At 43.4% G+C, this 19,510-nt stretch overlaps 1 protein-coding gene across 50 annotated transcripts in view; it reads left to right on the forward strand.

The window, feature by feature from the left end:
• Nucleotides 1-17,283, forward strand: part of PDE4DIP (phosphodiesterase 4D interacting protein) — a 204,784-nt gene extending 187,501 nt beyond the window's left edge. For 16 of the 50 annotated variants that reach the window (XM_027973777.2, XM_060413540.1, XM_027973821.3 and 13 more), the window contains 8 exons: nt 9,045-9,281; nt 10,933-11,049; nt 11,611-11,837; nt 12,918-13,061; nt 14,154-14,292; nt 14,591-14,637; nt 15,510-15,561; nt 16,242-17,283. In XM_027973777.2, the coding sequence (XP_027829578.2) occupies nt 9,045-9,281; nt 10,933-11,049; nt 11,611-11,837; nt 12,918-13,061; nt 14,154-14,292; nt 14,591-14,637; nt 15,510-15,561; nt 16,242-16,387 (1,109 nt within the window). In that variant the 3' untranslated portion in view covers nt 16,388-17,283. Of the gene's footprint in view, nt 1-9,044; nt 9,282-10,932; nt 11,050-11,610; nt 11,838-12,917; nt 13,062-14,153; nt 14,293-14,590; nt 14,638-15,500 lie in introns of all 50 variants that reach the window. The other 34 variants (XM_060413529.1, XM_060413576.1, XM_042253289.2 and 31 more) reach the window with 3 other exon arrangements.
• The last annotated feature ends 2,227 nt before the right edge of the window (nt 17,284-19,510 follow it).

Below are 19,510 nucleotides of genomic sequence, written 5' to 3' on the forward strand. Positions count from 1 at the left end.
TCATATTTTAATTTTTACATAAATATTTCTCATGTGTGGGATAACACTTTCTTTCATTTCAACTGCCAAGTAATTTTTTTGCTAGGATATAGGAACACAATTGATTTTTCATCACCACAACCACCCTCAAATTGCTTGCCATCTCCACTGAAAAACAACTGCCAAGGCAAAAAAATCACTTGCCAATATATGTGAGTGTATTTCTGACTTCTTCACTCTGTTCCATTAATCAATATGTCCATTCTTCTAACAAGCTGTCTTCATTGTTAGAGTTTTATAGTAAAATCTGAATTTGTTTGGGTAAGTCTTCACACTTTGTTCTTTTTTTTCTCTTTTAAAATTAAAAAAAAATATTGGCGTATATTTGATACACAATGTGTTAGTTTCAGGTATACAGAAAAGTGATATAGTTAGACATATATCCATTCATTTTCAGAATCTTTTCCCATATAGGTTATTACAGAGGATGTTTATGTTAATACCAACCTCCTAATTTATCCCTCCCCCCACCTTTCACTTTTGGTAACCAGAAGTTTGTTTTCTAAGTCTGTGAGTCAGTTTCTGCTTTGTAAATAAGTTCACTTGTATTCATTTTTTAAGATTCCATATATAAGTGATATTATATTTGTGTTTTTCTGTCTGATTGACTTCACTTGGTATGATATCTCTAGGTCCACCCATGTTGCTGCACATGGCATTATTTCATTCCTTTTTATGGCTAAGTAATAGCCCATTGTATACATGCACCACATCTTTAATCAATCATTTGTCAATGGACATTTAGGTTGCTTCCATGTCTTGGTTATTGTAAGCATTAACGCTGTGAACATTGGGGCACAAGTCTCTTTTCCAAGCATGGTTTTCTTCAGATATATGCTCAGGAGTGGGATTGGTGGATCATATGGTAGCTCTATTTTTAGTTTTTTAAGGAACCTCCATACTGTTCTTCCTATGGCTACACTGAATTCCCACCAACAGGAAAGGAAGGTTCCCTTTTCTCCACAACCAATCTAGCATTTATTGTTTGAAGATATTTTGATGATGGCCATTCTGGCCAGTATAAGGTATAAGGTATAAGGTATCATACCCCATTGCAGTTTTGATTTGCATTTCTCTAATAATTAGCCATGTTAAGCATATTTTCATGTGGTTTTTGACCATCTGAAGTGTCCTCTTTGGAGAATGTCTATTTAGATCTTCTGCCTATTTTTTGATTGGGTTGTTTGTTTCTTTGACATTGAGCTGCATCAGCTGTTTGTATAATTTGGAGATTAATCCCTTGTCAATCAATTGATTGCAAATATTTTCTCCCATGCTGTGGGTTGTCTTTTCATTTTGTTGAAGGTTTCCTTTGCTGTGCAAAAGCTTGTTAAGTTTAATTAGGTCCTATTTGTTTATTTTGGTTTTCATTTCTTTAATCTAGGTGGATCCAAAAAGAACTTGATGAGATTTATGTCAAAGGGTGTTCTGCTTAGGTTTCCCTCTAAGAGTTTTATAGTATCCAGTCTTACATTTAGATCTTTAATCCATTTTGAGTTTGTTTTTGTGTATGGTGTTAGAGATTTCTAATTTCTTTCATTTACATGTAACCATCCAGTTTTCCCAGGACCACTTATTGAAGAGACTACCTTATATACATTGTAGAGTCTTGCTTCCTTTGTTGTTGATTAATTAATCATGGGTGCAGGGGTTTATTTCTTGGATTTCTAGCCTGTTCTATTGATCTGTCTTCGTACCAGTACCATCCTGCTTTGATTACTGTATAGTCTGAAATCAGGAGCCTGATTCCTCCAGCTTCATTTTGCTTTGTCAAGATTGCTTTGGCTATTTGGGGTCTTTTGTGTTTCCATACAAATTTGAAGATTTCTATCCCAGATCTGCAAAAAATTTCATTGGTAATTTTATAGGGGTTGCATCAAATCTGTAGATTGCCTTGGGTAGTGTAGTCATTTTAACAATACTGATTCTTCTAATCCAAGAACATGTTATATCTGTCAATCTGTTTGTGTTATGTTCAATTTCTTTCATCAGCATCTTATAGTTTTCAGAACATAGGTCTTTACCCTCCATAGGTAGGTTTACACCTAGATATTTTATTCTTTTTGATATGATGGGAAATTAGATTGTTTCCTTAATTTCACTTCCTGACCTTTTGTTGTTAGTGTATAGAATTGCAAGATATTTCTGTGTATTAATTTTGTATCCTGCAACTTTACCAAATTCATTGATCAGCTCTAGTTTTCTGGTAGCATCGTTAGGATTCTCTATGTGTAGAATAACCAGTTTATCCTAAAGGAGATCAGGCCTGGGTGTTCATTGGAAGGACTGATGTTGAATCTGCAACTCCAGTACTTTGGCCACATGATGTGAAGAGCTGACTCATTTGAAAAGATCCTGATGCTGGGAAAGATTGAGGGCAGGAGGAGAAGGGGATGACAGCGGATGAGATGGTTGGATGGCATCACCAACTCAATGGATATGGGTTTGGGTGGACTTCAGGAGTTGGTGATGGACAGGGAGGCCTGGCGTGCTGCAGTTCATGGGTTCACAAAGAGTCAGACATGACTGAGTGACTGAACTGAACTGAATCGTACCGGGTTTCCCAACATGGTAAAGAACCCACTTGCCAATGCAGGAGACATGGGTTTGACCCCTGGGTCAGGAAGGATCCCCTGGAGAAGGAATTGGCAACCTACTGCAGTATTCTTGCCTGGGAAATCCCATGGACAGAGGACTGTGGGCTACAGTCCATGGGGTCACAGAAAAGTCGGATACAACTTAGCAACTAAACAACAACAATCATGTTATCTGCGAATAGTGACAGTTTTACTTCTTTTCCAATTTGGATTCCTCTTACTTCTTTTCTTCTCTGATTACCGTGGCTAGGACTTCCAAAACTATGTTGAACAAAAGTGGCAAGAGTGAACATCCTTATCTTGTGACTGATCTTAGAGAAAATACTTTCTTTTTCAGCTTTTCACTGTTGAATATGATGTTAGCTGTGGGTTTGTCACAATGACCTTCATTATGTTGAGATAGGTTCCCTCTGTACCCACTTTCTGGAGAGTTTTTATCGTGAATGGCTGTTGGATTTTATCAAAAGCTTTTTCTGCATCTATTAAGATGATCGTGTGATTTGTATTCTTCTATTTGTTAATGTGGTTTATCACACTGATTGATTTGCAGATATTGAAAAATCTTTGCATCCCTGGGATAAAGCCCAATTGATCATAGTATATGATCATTTTAATGTATTGTTGGATTCAGTTTACAGGTATTTTGTTGTGTCATGTTCATCAGTGGTATTGGCCTGTAATTTTCTTTTTTTTGTAGCATCTTTGTCTGGTTTTGTATCAGAGTAATGGTGACCTCTTAGAATGAGTCTGGGTGTGTTCCTCCCTCTGTAATATTTTGAAATGGTTTCAGAAGGATAGGTATTAACTGTTCGCTAAATAGAATTTGCCTGTGAAGCTATCTGGTCCTGGACTTTTGTCTGTTGGAAGTGTCTTAATTACAGTTTCAGTTTTAGTAATTGTGATTGGTCTATTTATATTTTCTGTTTCTTTCTGGCTCAGTTTTGGGGGATTGTACATTTCTAAGAATTTGTCCATTTCTTATAGGTTGTCCATTTTATTGGCATGCAATTGCTTGTGGGAGTCTCTTATGATCCTTTGTATTTCTGTGGTTCTATTGTAACTTCTTTTTCATTTCTAATTTTATTGATTTGAGCCTTCTCTTTTCTTCGGATGAATCTGGCTAAAGGTTTATCTATTTTGTCTATCTTTTCAAAGAGCAAGGTTTTAATTTCATTGATCTTTTCTTTTGCTTTCTTTGTCTCTATTTCATTTATTTATGTTCTCATCTTTGATTTCTTTCCTTCTGCTACCCTTGGATTTTGTTTGTTCTTTCTTTAGTTGCTTTAGGTATAAGATTAGGTTGTTTGAGATGTTTCTTGTTTCCTTAAGTAAGATTTATTGCTGTGTTCCATAGGTTTTGGATCATTGTGTTTTCATTTTCTTTTGTTTCTAGGTATTTTTTAAATTTCCACTTTGATTTCTTCAATGATCTATTGGTTATTTAGAAACATGTTATTTTTCTTCACATGTTTTTGTTTTACAGTTTTCTTGTAGTTTATTTCTAATCTCATAGTGTGTGGTCAGAAAAGGTGCTTGATATGATTTCAATTCTCTTAAATTTCTCAAGGCTAGCTTTCTGGCCTAGCATATGGTCAATCCCAGAGAATGTTCCATATATAATTTAAAAGAATTTATCAGCTGCTGCTTTTGGATGGAATTCTGTAAACATATCAATTAACTCCATCTGGTTTAATGTTTCATTTAAGGCCCATGTTTTCTTATTGATTTTCTGTTTGGCTAATCTGTCCATTGATGTAAGTGGAGTATTAAAGTCCCCCACTATTATTGTGTTACTGTCAATTTCTCCTTCCATGGCTGTTAGAATTTGCCTTATATATTGAGGTGCTCATGTGTTGGGTGCATTTATATTTACAACTGTTATATCTTCTTCCTGGATTGCTCTTGTGGTCATTATGTAACGTCCTTCTGTCTCTCTTGTCATATATTTATTTTAAAGTTAATTTTGTCTAATACGAGTATTGCTACTCCAGCTTTCTTTTGATTTCCATTTGCATAGAACATCTTTTTCCATTCCCTCACTTTCAGTCAGTATGTGTCTCTAGTTCTTAAGTGGGTCTCTAGTGGACAGCATATTGATGTGTCTTTTTGTATCCATTCAGTCAGTCAATGTCTTTGATTAAAGCATTTAATCCATTTTCATTTAAGGTGATTACTGATACATATGTTCTGGTTGCTGTTTTGTTAATTGTTTTAGATTTGTTTTTGTAGGTCTTTTTCCCTCCCTTCCTCTTATATTCTATTTTCTTATGGTTTGATGACTGCCTTCAATGTTGTGTTTGTGTTGATTTACCTTTTTGTGTGTATCAATTGTAGATTTTTGTTTTGTGGTTACCATGAGGTTTTGATATAGCAGTCTATATATAAACAAGATTGTCTTAAGTTGTCCATCTCTTACTTTCAAATGAATTTCCAATAGCCTGCTTTTATACTCTGCACTTCCCATGATTATTGGTTTTGATGCCATATTTGTGTGTGGATAATTCTCTACCTTTACAGTATGTTAACCTTTACAATATGTTTGCCTTGCCAATAAGCTTTCCCATTTGTAATTTTGTTTCTAGTTGTGGCCTTTACTTTTCTGCCTTGAGAAATTTCCTTAGCATTTGTTGCAAAGCTGGTTTGGTGGTGCTGAATTCTCTCAGCTTCTGCTTGTCTGTAAAGCTTTTGATTTTTTCATCACATCTGAACAAGAGTTTTGCTGGGTAGACTATTCTTGGTTGTAGGTTTTTCCCTTTCATTACTTTAACTATATCATGCCACTCCCTTCTGGCCTGCAGAGTTTCTGCCAAAAATATCAGTTGATGACCTTATGGTGATTTGCTTGTATGTTATTTTTTGCTTTTCTCTTGTTGCTTTTAATATTTTCTCTTTATCATTTATTTTTCCCAATTTGACTAATATGTGTCTCAGAGTGTTCCTCCTTGGGTTTATCCTGTATGGGACTGTCTTCACTTTCTTGACTTGAGCAACTGTTTCCTATCACATGTTAAGAGTGTTTTCAGCTATTATCTCTTCAAATATTATATCTCAGGCTCTTTCTCTCTCTTTTCTCCTTCTGGGACCCTTATAATACAAATGTTGGTACATTTAATGTTGTCCCAGAAGTCTCTTAAAACTCTCCTAATTTTTTTCTTTTTTTAAAAAGTTGAATGTATTTTATTAAGACTAATTCTGAATGGAAAAACATAGCTAAAATAGTGCCTTTGACATCTTATTTGAAGCTTTCTATTCCATTCTATTCCCTCATCTCCCTCCTTCATTTTATGTCAAGTTACAAACTTGGTTTCATGATAATAAAATCAGTCTTAGGCCTCTTGCATGCTTTCATGGAGAGTTTTGTTGAAATGGCTCCAGTAAAAAAACAGGAAGACCACCTTGTACTGTGGGCCCACTAATGGCATAGGCTTTGTACTTGGATGCCAGGTAGACATCTGCCACCTTGTGTCATAGCCACCTCCAGAACTTGGACTCTATGAGTTTATGCCCTCACAACAGCAGATGGTGTTCCAGGGATCACCCTTCCTGTAAGGATCCTCCTTGTAATATGGGTTCTTTATCCATGGGGAAGAAAAGGACTTTTGAAGAATGATTCTTGAGAAATGTGCTACATACTATTGTATTGCATGATATATTTCATGGATTCCATATCAGTCACTTTTCCTTGGTCACACCAGAAGATTTTAGTTCATGAAGCCAGATGGTAAGAGTAGTCCAAACCCAGCTTCTTAACCAGCATTGGATAGTCACTCCAGTTGTAGACTTTTTCACGGAAAGGAATGTTGTAGGAGGGCCAATATCCTCTCCACAGAGCATTAGTTTTAAACTGTCCTTATTTTGTTTTCATTCTTTTGTTCCATGGCAGTGATTTCTACCATTCTGTCTTCCAACTCACTTATCTGTTCTTCTGCCTCATTTATTCTGGTACTGATTCCTTCTAGTGCCTTTTTCATTTTAGTTACTGTATTGTAAAAGTCTGTTCTTTATACCTTCTAGCTCTTTGTTAAACATTTCTTGTATCTTCTTGATCTGAGCTTCCATTCTTTTCTGAGATTTTGAATCATCTTTACCCAACATTACTCTGAATTTTTTTTGGTAGATTGCCTACCTGCATATCACTTAGTTGTTCTCCTGGGGTTTTATCTTGTTCCTTTGTTTGGAACATATTTCCCTGCTGTCTCATGTTGTCTAAGTTTCCGTGTTTGTGGTCTCCTTTCCACAGGCAGCAGGATTATAGTTCTTTTTGCTTCTGGTATCTGCCACCTAGTGGGTGAGGCTGGTCCAGGAGATTGTTCAGGCATCCTGGTGGGAGAGACTGGTGCCTGCCTAGTGGTGGGTGGACCTGGATCTTGCCCCTCTGGTGGGCAGAGCTAGGTCAAGGGGTATGTTTAGAGGCATCAGAGAACTCCAGATGACTTTATTCAGCCTGTCTGCTGATGAGTAGTGTTGTGTTCCCATCCTTCTGTTGGTTGTTTATCCTGAGGCATCCCAGCCCTGGAGCCTATAGGCTGTTGGGTGGGGCCATGTCTTGGTGCCAAAGTGGCAACCTCCTGGAGAGCCTGCTGCTGCTGCTGCTAAGTCACTTCAGTCGTGTTCAACTCTGTGTGACCCCATAGATGGCAGCCCACCAGGCTCCCCTGTCCCTGGGATTCTCCAGGCAAGAACACTGGAGTGGGAGTTTACATTGTTGAATATTCCCTGGAGCTTCTGCCACCAGTGTCCATATCCCTACAGAGAGCCAGAATACCCTCCAAGACCTGCAGGTAGGTCTGGCCCAGGTTTCTGTGGAGTCATTGCTTTGGCCTAGGTCCCAGTGCTCATGAAACTTTATGTGCACCCTCTAAAACTGGAGTCTGTTTCTCCCAGCCCTGTGGAACTCCTACACTCAAACCGTGCTGGCCTTCAAAGCCAAATGCTCCAGTAGCTCCTCCTTCCTATTACAGATCCCCAGGCTGGGAAGCCTGGTGTGGGACTCAGAATTCTCCTGTGGGAGAACTGCTGCAATATATTTTCCTGTTTGTGGGTAGCCCACCCAGAAGGTATGGGATTTGATTATATCATGAAAGCACCCCTCCTACTCTCTCACTGTGCCTTCTTTGTCTTTGGATGCAGAATATCTGTTTTGGTAGGTGCCAGTGTTTTTTGTTGATGGTTGTTTAGCAGTTAGTTGTGATTTTAGTGTTTTCACAAGAAGAGGTGAGCTCGTCCTTCTACTCTGCCATCTTCTCCTGCACTCCTCTTCATTTATTCCATTTCGTGAGAATATTCACATAGCTCACTGCAGAAATAATGTGTTTGGTTAAGGCCTGTGGCTCTGATGCAACTGGATGCATATATCATATGGTATATGCATCCTATTACCTTGATAAAAACTGAAACAAATTCTTTTTACACACATTTGACTTCAGTGTTTTTAGATGAGCAATGATAGTCTTATAGAATATTTCTTAGATTTCTTCTTCCCCCAGTACATAGAGAAAGGCTATGGGTGGTGAGTGCAGGTAAAAAAGCAAGTAGAACTTGAGAAGTCCAATTAATTGTGATCTCTCATCTATCCCTCTCATTCTGGTTTTTCTTTTTTAATTTTAAAAATTCGTTTATTTTTTACTGTACTGGGTCTTCATTGCTGCACAGGCTTTTCTCTAGTTGGGATGGATGGGCTTCTCATTGTGGTGAAGCCACCTCATTGTGGTGGCTTCTCTTGCTGCAAAGCACAGGCTCTAGGCATATATGCCCCATAATTGTAGTTCCCAGGCTCCAGAGCACAGGCTCAGTAGTTGCGGCCTATGGGCTTAGTTGCTTCACGGCATGTGGGATCTTCCTGGGCCAGGGATTGAACTCACGTCTTCTGTGTTAGCAGGCAGATTCTTTACCACTGAGCCACCAGGGAAGCCCTATCCCTCCCATTCTTAAGTGTTGCCCAAAGGCCTGATGCCTTCTTCTTCCTCTCCTCTTTGATTCCTGAATGTGGAGGTCATCACATCTTCTCTCTCAGTCTGTGTACTTCTCCAGCTTAGTATTGATCTTCTTCCTTGAAAGACCCTGCTCTCTAGCCTGAAGGACTAAGGTTAATAAGGAGGAGAAATATTAGGTTTGACTTCATCTGCCAATCATGTGCCCTCTAAATGGACAAGGCTCATTTGAGTCTCAAGGAAACTCCAGGCTGGACTGTGTACCGTCTTAATATGTGCCAGTCTTCGCCCAGGAAAAGTGACACCACCATCACAGCAGGGGATATAATGGTTCTAAGCAGATTCTAAGCCACATTATTCCTGGGATTCTGAGATTATAGTGGGGTCCTTGGCAGAAAGGAACATCACAGAAGAGTGTTCTGACAGATGCTTGGAAACACTTGGTTCAATGACACCAGACCTCTCTCTCTCCTTTCAGCTTATACCTGGGATGCCTGTCACCAAGTCCCTTTGAGCAGTGACTTGAGCCACCTGGTGGCAGAGATCCGAGCTTTGCGAGGGCAGCTGGAGCAGAGCATTCAGGTGAACAACTGTCTGCGACTGCAGCTCGAACAGCAGTTGGATGGTGGTGCCAGCAAAGCCAGCCTCAGCTCCTCCGTTAACCAGAAATTCCCCACCAACACTGACCCTGGAAACAAGCAGCCGTTCTTCCAAGGTAGGAAGGAAAAGGAAATCATGAAGCCCTCAGCCAATGGGAAGGTCCCTAGGATGTGTGTGGTGGAAGGGACAATATTACCTCTTCCACACTCCTTAGGGTCAGGGTGAAGTCAAAGATGCTTCAGTACAGCACCTTGAGGGCATGGAGCTTGGGGTCAGATCTGGCTCCAGATTCTGAGTTTGCCACTTACATGTTGTTTGCCTTAGGAAAAGTGCTAAAATTCCTCAAGTATTTAAGCCTTAGCTTCCTCATCTTTAACATGAGGATAATAATATAAACTATTACGTGGAGCATTAAATGAAATAATTTACAAGTGCCTGACACCATAAGAAGTACTCAAAACAATTAACAGCTGTATATATTAATGCCTATTCCTTATGTTTGTGGAGTGTTTTAAAATTTACCATGTTTTCAAATAATTTCATCAGAGCTAGTGCAGGATTTACTATCTCTGTATTTCACATGAGAAAATATAGGCACTGAGACAATTAACTGATATGCTGAGGTCTGCGGGAGTTAACGGGCCAACCCAGGCTTCAAAGCAGAAGTTTTGGTTTGCTGTGTTCCTTCTCCTTCATTGTGCTCTGTCTCGGTACTGCTTCTCTTCCCTCTCAGGCTTTACCCTCTCAGTGCCTTCCCACAGCACCAGCCAGGACTCATCCCTGCTGGCTCAGACACTCCTCCTCATCATCATACAGCAGAGAGGCCTGAGCTAGAAATGCAGTTCTAGGCCACATTTGCCTGAGTGGGATCATATCAGTCTCTTCGTGATATTTTCTAGATTGCGGTCTGGTCTCCAATGGGGCATCTCAAACTCACCAAGGCTTATGTCTCCTATTCTTCTTATACTAGTACATATTTTGTAGTACTGACTCATCAGAACAGTGTTTAGAGAGCAGAGTTAAATCCCCATAAATCCATTCACTTCTTGATCCAATATTTTAACATATGTACTGCATATCAGTTCAGTTCAGTTCAGTCACTCAGTCGTGTCTGACTCTTTGTGACCCCATGAATCGCAGCACGCCAGGCCTCCCTGTCCATCACCAACTCCCGGAGTTCACCCAAACTCATGTCCATCGCGTCAGGGATGCCATCCAGCCATCTCATCCTCTGTTGTCCCCTTCTCCTCCTGCCCCCAATCCCTCCCAGCATCAGAGTCTTTTCCAATGAGTCAGTTCTTCACATGAGGTGGCCAGAGTATTGGAGTTTCAGCTTTAGCATCATTCCTTCCAAAGAACACCCAGGACTGATCTCCTTTAGAGTGGACTGGTTGGATCTCCTTGCAGTCCAAGGGATTCTCAAGAGTCTTCTCCAACACCACAGTTCAAAAGCATCAGTTCTTCACATATATTTATGCATATTTATATTTAGTTACAAAGCATTGTATTAGACATACTGCACATACAATATTGTATTTAAATCTGGGATTAGAAAAATACACCTAATAATTTTTTCAAATTGCAAGTTTTTTTTTCTCATGGAACAGCGTTCACATCTTATTTCAAAATAAGTGATTAGTTTGCTATTAGTTTTGATTGTGGTACATGGGTGATGACTGTATGAGAGGAGAGTCATGGTGCCCTAGATCTCCAGTGGAGCGGTGTGTTCCAGGGTTCCTAAAGCTGTGGCTGTCTTTACTCCTTAGATTCGGTTGCCTCCCCTCCAGTTCGGGATGTGGGCATGAATTCTCCAGTTCTGGTCTTCCCCAGCTCTTCTTCTGAAGCTCCTGGCCCAGAGACCACAACCTTCAGTAGGACGAACGGTAAAGAGGGCAACCATAGGACTCAGGGTCTAATGATGGAAAATTATTACTACAAGTAACTTTTGGTTCCCTATATACACATTATCTGAATTTAGAGATTTTTCTCTGCATATCCCAAGGCCTTTAGCCCTATCATTCAACCTCCTGTGGCTGCCTTTTTTGTCACTACTCTTCCTCATATGGTTTTCCTATTGCTCTGGTATTTTGCTTCATTGTACTGTAACCTCTTCCTTCTCGAAAGTGCTCTCTATATCCAGCTTAGTTTCCTTGTCTGTGTCTTCTCAACCTCCAAATTAAAAAAAAAGAAAAACATTAATGTCTGTCCTGAGTGTTTGTCAATAAGGATAAAATTTACCTCCTGGCAATTTTACAATTATGAGATGCTGAGAGAAAGACTATAATAATATAGAACCCAGAATATGTATGGACTTCACAGGTGTGCTTTCCAAAACTGTCGATCTTGTTTCTGGCCTCTTTTACTATTTGATGTCCCTTTTGGATTGAACTGAAGATGACTATGAATAACAGTGGGTTCTTTGTTGTTGTGGTTTTATTCTTCAGAGCTGGGTTTGGATGCTTCTCCAGTAATGAAGAACCCTCCCAAGCTGGAGGGTGATGCTACTGATGGCTCCTTTGCCAATAAGCATGGCCGCCACGTCATTGGCCACATTGATGACTATAGTGCCCTAAGAGAGCAGATTGGGGAGGGCAGAGTGCTGGTCAAGAAGATAGCATCACTTGTGAGACCAACCTGCAGCTTCTCTGGTCTTGAAGCTCCGGGCATAGAGGTAATCACATTTTAGCTCTTAGATGCACCTTTTCCTTAAGCCCTTTCTTCTTTTGATTTTAACTCCTTCTCCCCCTATCTTTTTTCCTGCTCCACATCTCTCACCAGCTGAGGATGTATCTTACATTTACATCCAGCTAGGCCTTCCGTCTTCACCAGCTAGTTTCACTACAAACTTTGTTCTGTTTTAGATGTAGCTGACTCTCTATTTCCCCTGAGAACCACAGAAAAGTATGTGCAGCATTGCCATCCTCATCAGTAGAGCATGTTAAGCGTCAGCATACTTGCAGTGCTGTTTGGTTCTGTATTATCTGCTAAAGTCACACTGGGATATGATCATTTGTGGGCAGGATAAAATCACTTCATCAGTTGCCTGGGAATTGAGGATTCATCCATATGGGCCAGATGTGTGGAAGGGGTGAGGAGAGTGGCAGCGCTGGATTTCTCTGCTTAGACCGAGCAGGAGAGGAGAGCAGGCCACAAGGCCTCTCAGAGTCTTTCCCCAGGCAGAGACCTAGGTACCAGCCGCTATGCTGTCTGAGCTCCAGGAGCCCCTACACGCGAGAGGGAGGCGAACACCTGAGTCAGCAAATATGACACGGGGCTCCAGGCACAGTGCTGGAAGTGCTGTGGGTGTGATGGAGTGAACCCAGAAGTGGCGATTATCCCAGAAGGAAGGCGACAGGTTCATGGGGGTTAGGGCACCACTAGGGGGTGTGTAGTTCTCTGGGGTGGAGAACATGCCAGGTAAAGGGGTCAGCACTTAGTCCTTTGAGCTACAAATGGCACAGCCCATTTGAAGCATAAGGCCTGATTTAGGGAAGAGGGTGGGAGTACAGTGCAAAAATAGGGACCTTAGATTCCAGAGCAAGAAGCAGAACTAAAAGCTAAAAAGTGTGGAATCAAATGAATTCTTACAAAGTGGGAGGTCCTTGCTGAGGTCAGAGAACCTTGGCTTCCAGGTTAGAAAAATGTCTCACAGGTTCAAGTAAGCCTGTGGCCGTACCTCACTCACAAAGGAAGCCGAGGCCTGTGCTGTCTCAGCCACAGGGATGCCCATGGCTACTGCCCTCTTTCCCAGGTGATGGGTAGCGAAGGCATCCAGGAGCTGAGGAGCAGCGCCACCGCCCTGCACCACCGGCTGGAGGAGTCGGCCTCCCTCCTCACCATGTTCTGGAGAGCAGCCTTGCCAAGCTCCCCTGGCGCTATGCTTGTGGGCAAAGTGGTAAGAAGCCAGCATCCTCTACCGGTTCTGCCCCCAAACTAGCCTTCGACCTCCTCAGCCTGCAGAGCCTGAAGATCAGGAGCTGAATGGGCAGTTGGGACGAAAGGGACATGAGGCATGTGTCCCTGGAGGGAGACCTCTCCTCTGTGGTGAGCGCTATCTGTGCAGGTCTGAAAACATCTCTCTCCTCCCAGCCTGACCCCCAGGATAAGGAGCCAAACAGGAGAAGAAAAGAACATAGAGGAGGCAGAGACATGAGAGCCCTGGTAACCCACAAATGTTCCATCCCTTTAACTTTCTGAAGTTCAGCTGAGCTGAAGTTTGGGGCCATTTAAAACATCAACACCTCCTTTTCCATCCTAAGCCCACTCCCACTCACCTCCAGGTCTGCATAGGCAGACAGGATCACAGAATGTCCCCAGGAGTGGACCAGCCCTTTTTACCCACCCACTGAAATCCCAGAAAAATTTCCACTTAAACCTGTATCTCTGGGTCAAGCCTGTTGAGAGTCAGCCTCCCCCAGGTGCTCTCAGATCTCAGGCCACTCTGGTTGATGATCTTGGATTAGGTAGATTTCAAAATCCCTCCTAGTGTTCTCACTCCAGACTAGTATCAATGATAACTTTAGGGGATCCAACTTTGCTAATTCCAAGGAGGAAGTATTTTACCATCCTGAGGCTGGCAGATATATTTACAGACTTGTAGAACGTCTCAGGCCAGTCCTGTTTCCCCAGGCATAATATTCCTAATGACCAATTTTTGATGCCCAAGTGATATAACTATGTCAGCATTAAATCAGAGCTCTTACTCACAGCTAGGAGTTTCAGTGTGGCCTGGACTCAGGTCCTCTGCAGCAACTGGAGTGTGGCCTGTGCTCCTTTGCATAGGGGCTTCCAGGTCCTCAGTGTTCCCACCTCATGGCCCATCCTGAGCCATCACCTGCTGGAGGGTTTTAGAGGCTTTGATGAGGGAAATCTGGTCCAGAAATACTTGAGAAGATTGTAGAATCCTGTTTGGGATTGTAAAGAGCCACAAATCACAGGATGCTTAAGGCCTTCTGACCACTGACAGAGCACCTATTTTTCTTCCTAGGGAGAGTCTATGAAAAAGGAGCTTCTGGAACTGAGAACCAAACTATCCAAACAGGAGAGTCTCCTTCAGAGTACATCTGAGCGTCTGAAGACCGCCAACCAGCAGAAGGAGAGCATGGAGCAGTTCATCTTCAGCCAGTGTGGGTGCCCTGAGCCAGGGAATGGGACAGGAAATTGGGAGGGCCTTCCTGGCTCCCCACTTGTGCTGTGAATGGACAGCGACCAGAGAGGCTAGGGGATGGGGGAGACTGATGTGAAATCCCTGAACCTCCTGTGCCATCAGTAATCATAGAGGCAGAGGAGGAGATGTGGGGGTGGAGGGGACTAGGAGACCCCAAGCTGAGTGGCCAGAAAGACAAGCTTTAGAACACACACACCCAAGACAGATATGGACCCCACTGGTAATTTCTGCCTTTGGGAACTCTTTTGTTGTTACAGTGACCAGGACACACGATGTTTTGAAGAAGGCAAGGACTAATTTGGAGGTAAGGAAACCACTGCATTGATCAGAGCAAACTGTCACCGTCTGTATCAGAGTGCACAGGTGACTCCTGACTTGCGCTGACCTTCCAAGAGGAAATTTCTGGTCCACCTGTGGGAGCACAGGTTCTCAATGAACATCCCTCTAGATTCCATCCCCATCAGTCCTCCCACCCTAATCAGAAACCTCCCCTGACTTCTCAGTTCACTCTCACTTTGTCATCATCTTCTCTCTTGACCCCAATTCTCTCTCCTTTATGCCATGTCAGGATTGGGGAGAAATGCAGTTCAGTTGATTCTCAAGGTCAGAGGACATATGGGGTCTGCCTCTGAATGAGCTTTCCAGTAAAGGAATCCTGAGGCCAATCATGGGTTCCAGGGTTCCTATGCCACTATATAAAAAACTGATGGAAAGATGCCACCTAACAAGTTGATTTCACTGCATAATATTGGGCTGAAAGCAGCAATTTGATTTTGACATATTTTTCTTTAGGAAACAACATAAGAAAATCATTGGGTCTTATTGATCTAAAAGAGAACTTGGTAATAAGGAAAAACTGAAACTTAAAGGGAAAGATTATCTCATAAGGCAGGCATTCTCTACATTTATTGAAAATACCAATGCATTCTCAAGCAGCCACTTTGAAGAAAAACTTGAGGTGTTAGAAATGGCTTCAAAGTCAAAAGCTAAGCTTTGTACCTTGGGCTTTAAAGCTTTGCCATAATCAGTTGAGCCCATTCCTAGGAATATTCCTAAGTTTTAACCTAAAAAGATGTTGACCCCACAGTATGAAAATGGGTTGGGCCATAATTTAACCCTGATTTTCTTTTTTCCTGCTAATTTCTTCTGATTCCTTTCTTTCCTGAGCCTTTTTAGAAGAACTCTTACAAGACTGCTTCTGTAAAGCCTTATTCCTGTCCCAGCAAAGGTAACCCAACAGCCTCTCATACCCGCTGGCTTGGAAGTCTCCTTCCCACTTCTGCTAGGCCACTGGAAATGGACCAGGGCCCAAGTTCTAATCCCAGGCTTGTCACTAATTGGCTGTGTGGCTTTGGCTGGCCCCAGTCTCTGTGAGACCACTGACCCTTATCTGGAAGAGGAGGCACTAGACTTAGGTGATTTCTGAGGGCCCTGCTGACCTGCCTACCACGCACCCCCCCCCCACCCCGCCCCATCTCCTCATCAAGTAAACAGAATATAAACTTAACAAGGGGCCTGCCTCTGAAAATGTCCTCTCCTTCCTTACAACGGGCCACTTCTATATGTGCCTGTTTCAAGCTAAGCATATCTTTTCCTGGGAAATGACAAAAGCCATCCTCTTTCTTCCAAGCAAACTGTAGAGTGAGCTGGTCCCTGAAGAAGGAGTGGTAGGGTCTGGCCACCTGGTGTGCAGTGGCTGTGAGCAGAGACCTGACCAGGTGCTGTGGGAAGGTTTCACACTGACCTGCTGGCACCTGCTGCTCCTCCAGACCTCAGCGCCTCCCTTCGGCTCATCCTCTTGACAGGCTCTCACCACAATCCTGGTTTCTGTCACCACTCAGCCCCCTCCAGCCTCAGTTAGCCACCAGCAGGACCTGATAATGGACTCTGTGTCACTTTGGTCTCCAGGTGAAATCCCTAAGGGCCCTGCCATGCACTCCAGTCCTGTGACCCTTGCCTTCCAGGAGACATGCAAGAAGCGAAGCCACCGGAGGTCCTTAAAACAGCAGGAAGGATGGGCCTGTGCCCCTTCTTCACAGCTCCCTGTCTGCTGAGGAGGATCTGGGCCCTCCTCCACACCTACTGGAGGGTCTGGAAGGGGTCATAGATATGGCCTCGTGCGCAGGGTGAAAGGCAGAGGGCCTTTCCTGCACTTGAGGAATAACAAGGCAGGGTGCCCGTGGCTCAGCTCTAAGGAAAACATGCCTAGTTACTAGAGGACCTTGTGACACTGCTTCTGAACATGCTGAGGGCATGGGAGCCAGCAACAGACACTTCTTGCCTCATCACCTGTCCTCAGAGGGTCAGCTCAGGGGAAACAGGACCTGCTTCCTGACAATTCAGCATGTGGTCCCAACATTGGAGCTCCTCGGCAGATCTGAAAGCACAAGACTGAGCAGCGGTGCCCTGCAGGACAGTGTGGGCAGGGGGGCCTGACTGCCTGACCCAGGGCCCATGCATGTGGGTCACCGTCAGGCCGGGTGTCAGTCTAAACTGCAGCACCTGAGTACTATGAATCCATGTGGTGGGAATGGTGACTCCCATATGCCATCTCATGCTTAGCCTAGACTTCCTACTTATATTCTATTGTTTTCTCCAAAAGCTGTACTGACTTTACATATACTGTCCCCTTTTGTCATCCCAGCTTCTCTCTGGGAACTAGGGACTAATGGCCACAGCAAGCCCACTGAAAGTCTTGTGTAAAGCAAACCGGTGATCATTTTTAAGTGACATGCAAGAGGCCCCCAGTTGTGCTTGTGCTGAAGCCTAGTCTGTGTCTTCACAAAAGTGCTTTATAAAGTGTGTATGTGTGTATAAATGTATGATATATATTTATATATGTTGCTATAGTGCTGTGTGGAAGGCTAACATAACTGGTGGACAGGGTCAGTGAGAGGAAATGACACCGTCTTTTTGGTGGCTATTAAAGCAAACTATGTATATAAAAAAATAGTTTTCCTTGCCTGCTTAGTTTCCAATTTCTATACCAGCCTGCAGGGTGAGTGTGTAAGAACAGGAAAGACAAACTGTCGCTAAAAAGCTCAGCATCTAAAGCAGAATCAAGAGGCTGTAGTAGCTGGTATGGAGATCCCCTCCCCCACAAACACACCAAAAATACATTCACATGTGGGATACTTCCGAATGGAGACTAACTGGAAACTAGCATAACTCCTGAAAATTAAAGCTGCAAGAAGGATCTGCACATAACTCAGTAGGATGGGAAAGAAAAGAATCAGTCCAGGCCCTGGGCCCAATGAGGGATCTGCAAAGAGAACGTCCACAAGGGTAGACCCTGGCTCTGGAGTTAGCAGGTCAAGTCACAATTTGGGTGTCCCAGTCCTGGGGTCCTGTAAGGAGTGGCCCGGACCCCTTGCCTCCTGGGAAATCTGAGACAGAAGGTTTGGAGAAGTCTAGACTCTACTCATCAGGAGCACATGCTGGGTTGCTGACAATCAGGGTGGAGAGTCGTGCACTGTGAGCAGCCTCCTTGCTGTATTTCCCAATCCAAAGGGGCCAATGCCTTGGTTCCACTCACTCCACACCACAGTCTGGCACAAGATCTTGACAGAGACTTGATCTAGCTTTGCAGAGACTGGCCAGGACAGCTGGGGTGTAATCCTGGAATAGCCTCAGAGGCCATAGTTAGTGAGGGCTCAGAGCAACAGGTGTAGATGCAGGAAACATTAGTGTGTGCAGAGGGCGGCACAACAGGAGCATGCAAGGGCCAAGGGGTGAATCCCTAGCAGACAGGCCCTGAGCGAGGACGTGGCCTAACCAGGCAGAGACAGCCCGGAGGCCCTGGGGTGTGGTCCAGCTGGGGCTTCGATGGCCATCACGATCACACCACACTGAGGAGTAGGTAGTGGTTTGTCTTCCAGCTTAGCACTAGATCTGGGCAGACAGGTCCTGGGTGAGGTCTGCCACAGAGCCAACCCAGATCTCAGGCAGCAGTGCAGCCACCTCAATTCTTGCAGATACCTCAACCCTTGCAGTCACAACCCCCCAACCTCCAGCCCCAGCCCACTCTAAACCACAGCCTTATACTAGATCTGAGACAAACAATAGGGACATAACCTTGGCCTGACCCTGAGTGGAGCTGTAGATGTATATCCTGTGTGAATACATGGCCCTCACATGCTTCACCACTCACTTCCTTTGGGGCAGGCATGCACTCAAGGGCAACAGCCTGATTAAACCCAACCCTCAAGGCTTCTACTCCAACAACTGGGGAACACAGACTGCCCCTGAGATAGCCATGATACAGAGCAGAGAGGAAGCCCCACCTCACACCCAGCACAGGCTTTCGATACTACACCACCACACACCCCACTATCAAAGGGATAATGACCAGCACAAACTGAGGAAAGACTTGACTGACATCCATCTGAAACCAGCCCTCGCACCAAAAATATGAGACTCATGGATGCTACACAGGGACACTTCCACATAAAATCAGCCATTCAAGACCACAGTAGATAACTGTTTCTCCTAAAATCATACAAAGTTCAGTAAAATGAAAAGGAAGATCTACTCCCAATTAAAAGAACAAAAGAAATTCTCTGAAAGAACAAATAATGAAACAGATCTCACCAGTCTACTAGACCAGGAGTGCACAGAGGAGGTAATAACTCAAGATAATAAAAGTTGCCGCCGCTGCTGCTAAGTCATTTCAGTCGTGTCTGACTCTGTGCGACCCCATAGACGGCAGCCCACCAGGCTCCCCCGTCCCTGGGATTCTCCAGGCAAGAACACTGGAGTGGGCTGCCATTTCCCTCTCCAATGAATGAAAGTGAAAAGTGAAAGTGAAGTCGCTCAGTTGTGTCTGACTCTTGGCGACCCCATGGACTGCAGCCTACCAGGCTCCTCCACCAATGGGATTTCCCAGGCAGGAGTACTGGAGTGGGGTGCCATTGCCTTCTCCTAATAAAAGTTACTTATGACAGAATCGCAGCCAATATACAACACAATGGTGAAACACCGAAAGCCTTCTCACTAAAATCTGGAACAAGACAGGATGCTCATTCTCACCACTTCTATTCAACATAGTATTGGAAGTCTTAGCCGTAGCAATCACACATGAAAAAATAAAAGGTATTCAAATGAAGGGGAAGATTTAACATTGTCATTATATGCAGATATGGTGCTGTATATAGAAAACTCTATGGACTCCACACAAA

The sequence above is a fragment of the Ovis aries genome, chromosome 1, assembly GCF_016772045.2.
Source record: "Ovis aries strain OAR_USU_Benz2616 breed Rambouillet chromosome 1, ARS-UI_Ramb_v3.0, whole genome shotgun sequence".
NCBI lineage: Eukaryota > Metazoa > Chordata > Mammalia > Artiodactyla > Bovidae > Ovis > Ovis aries.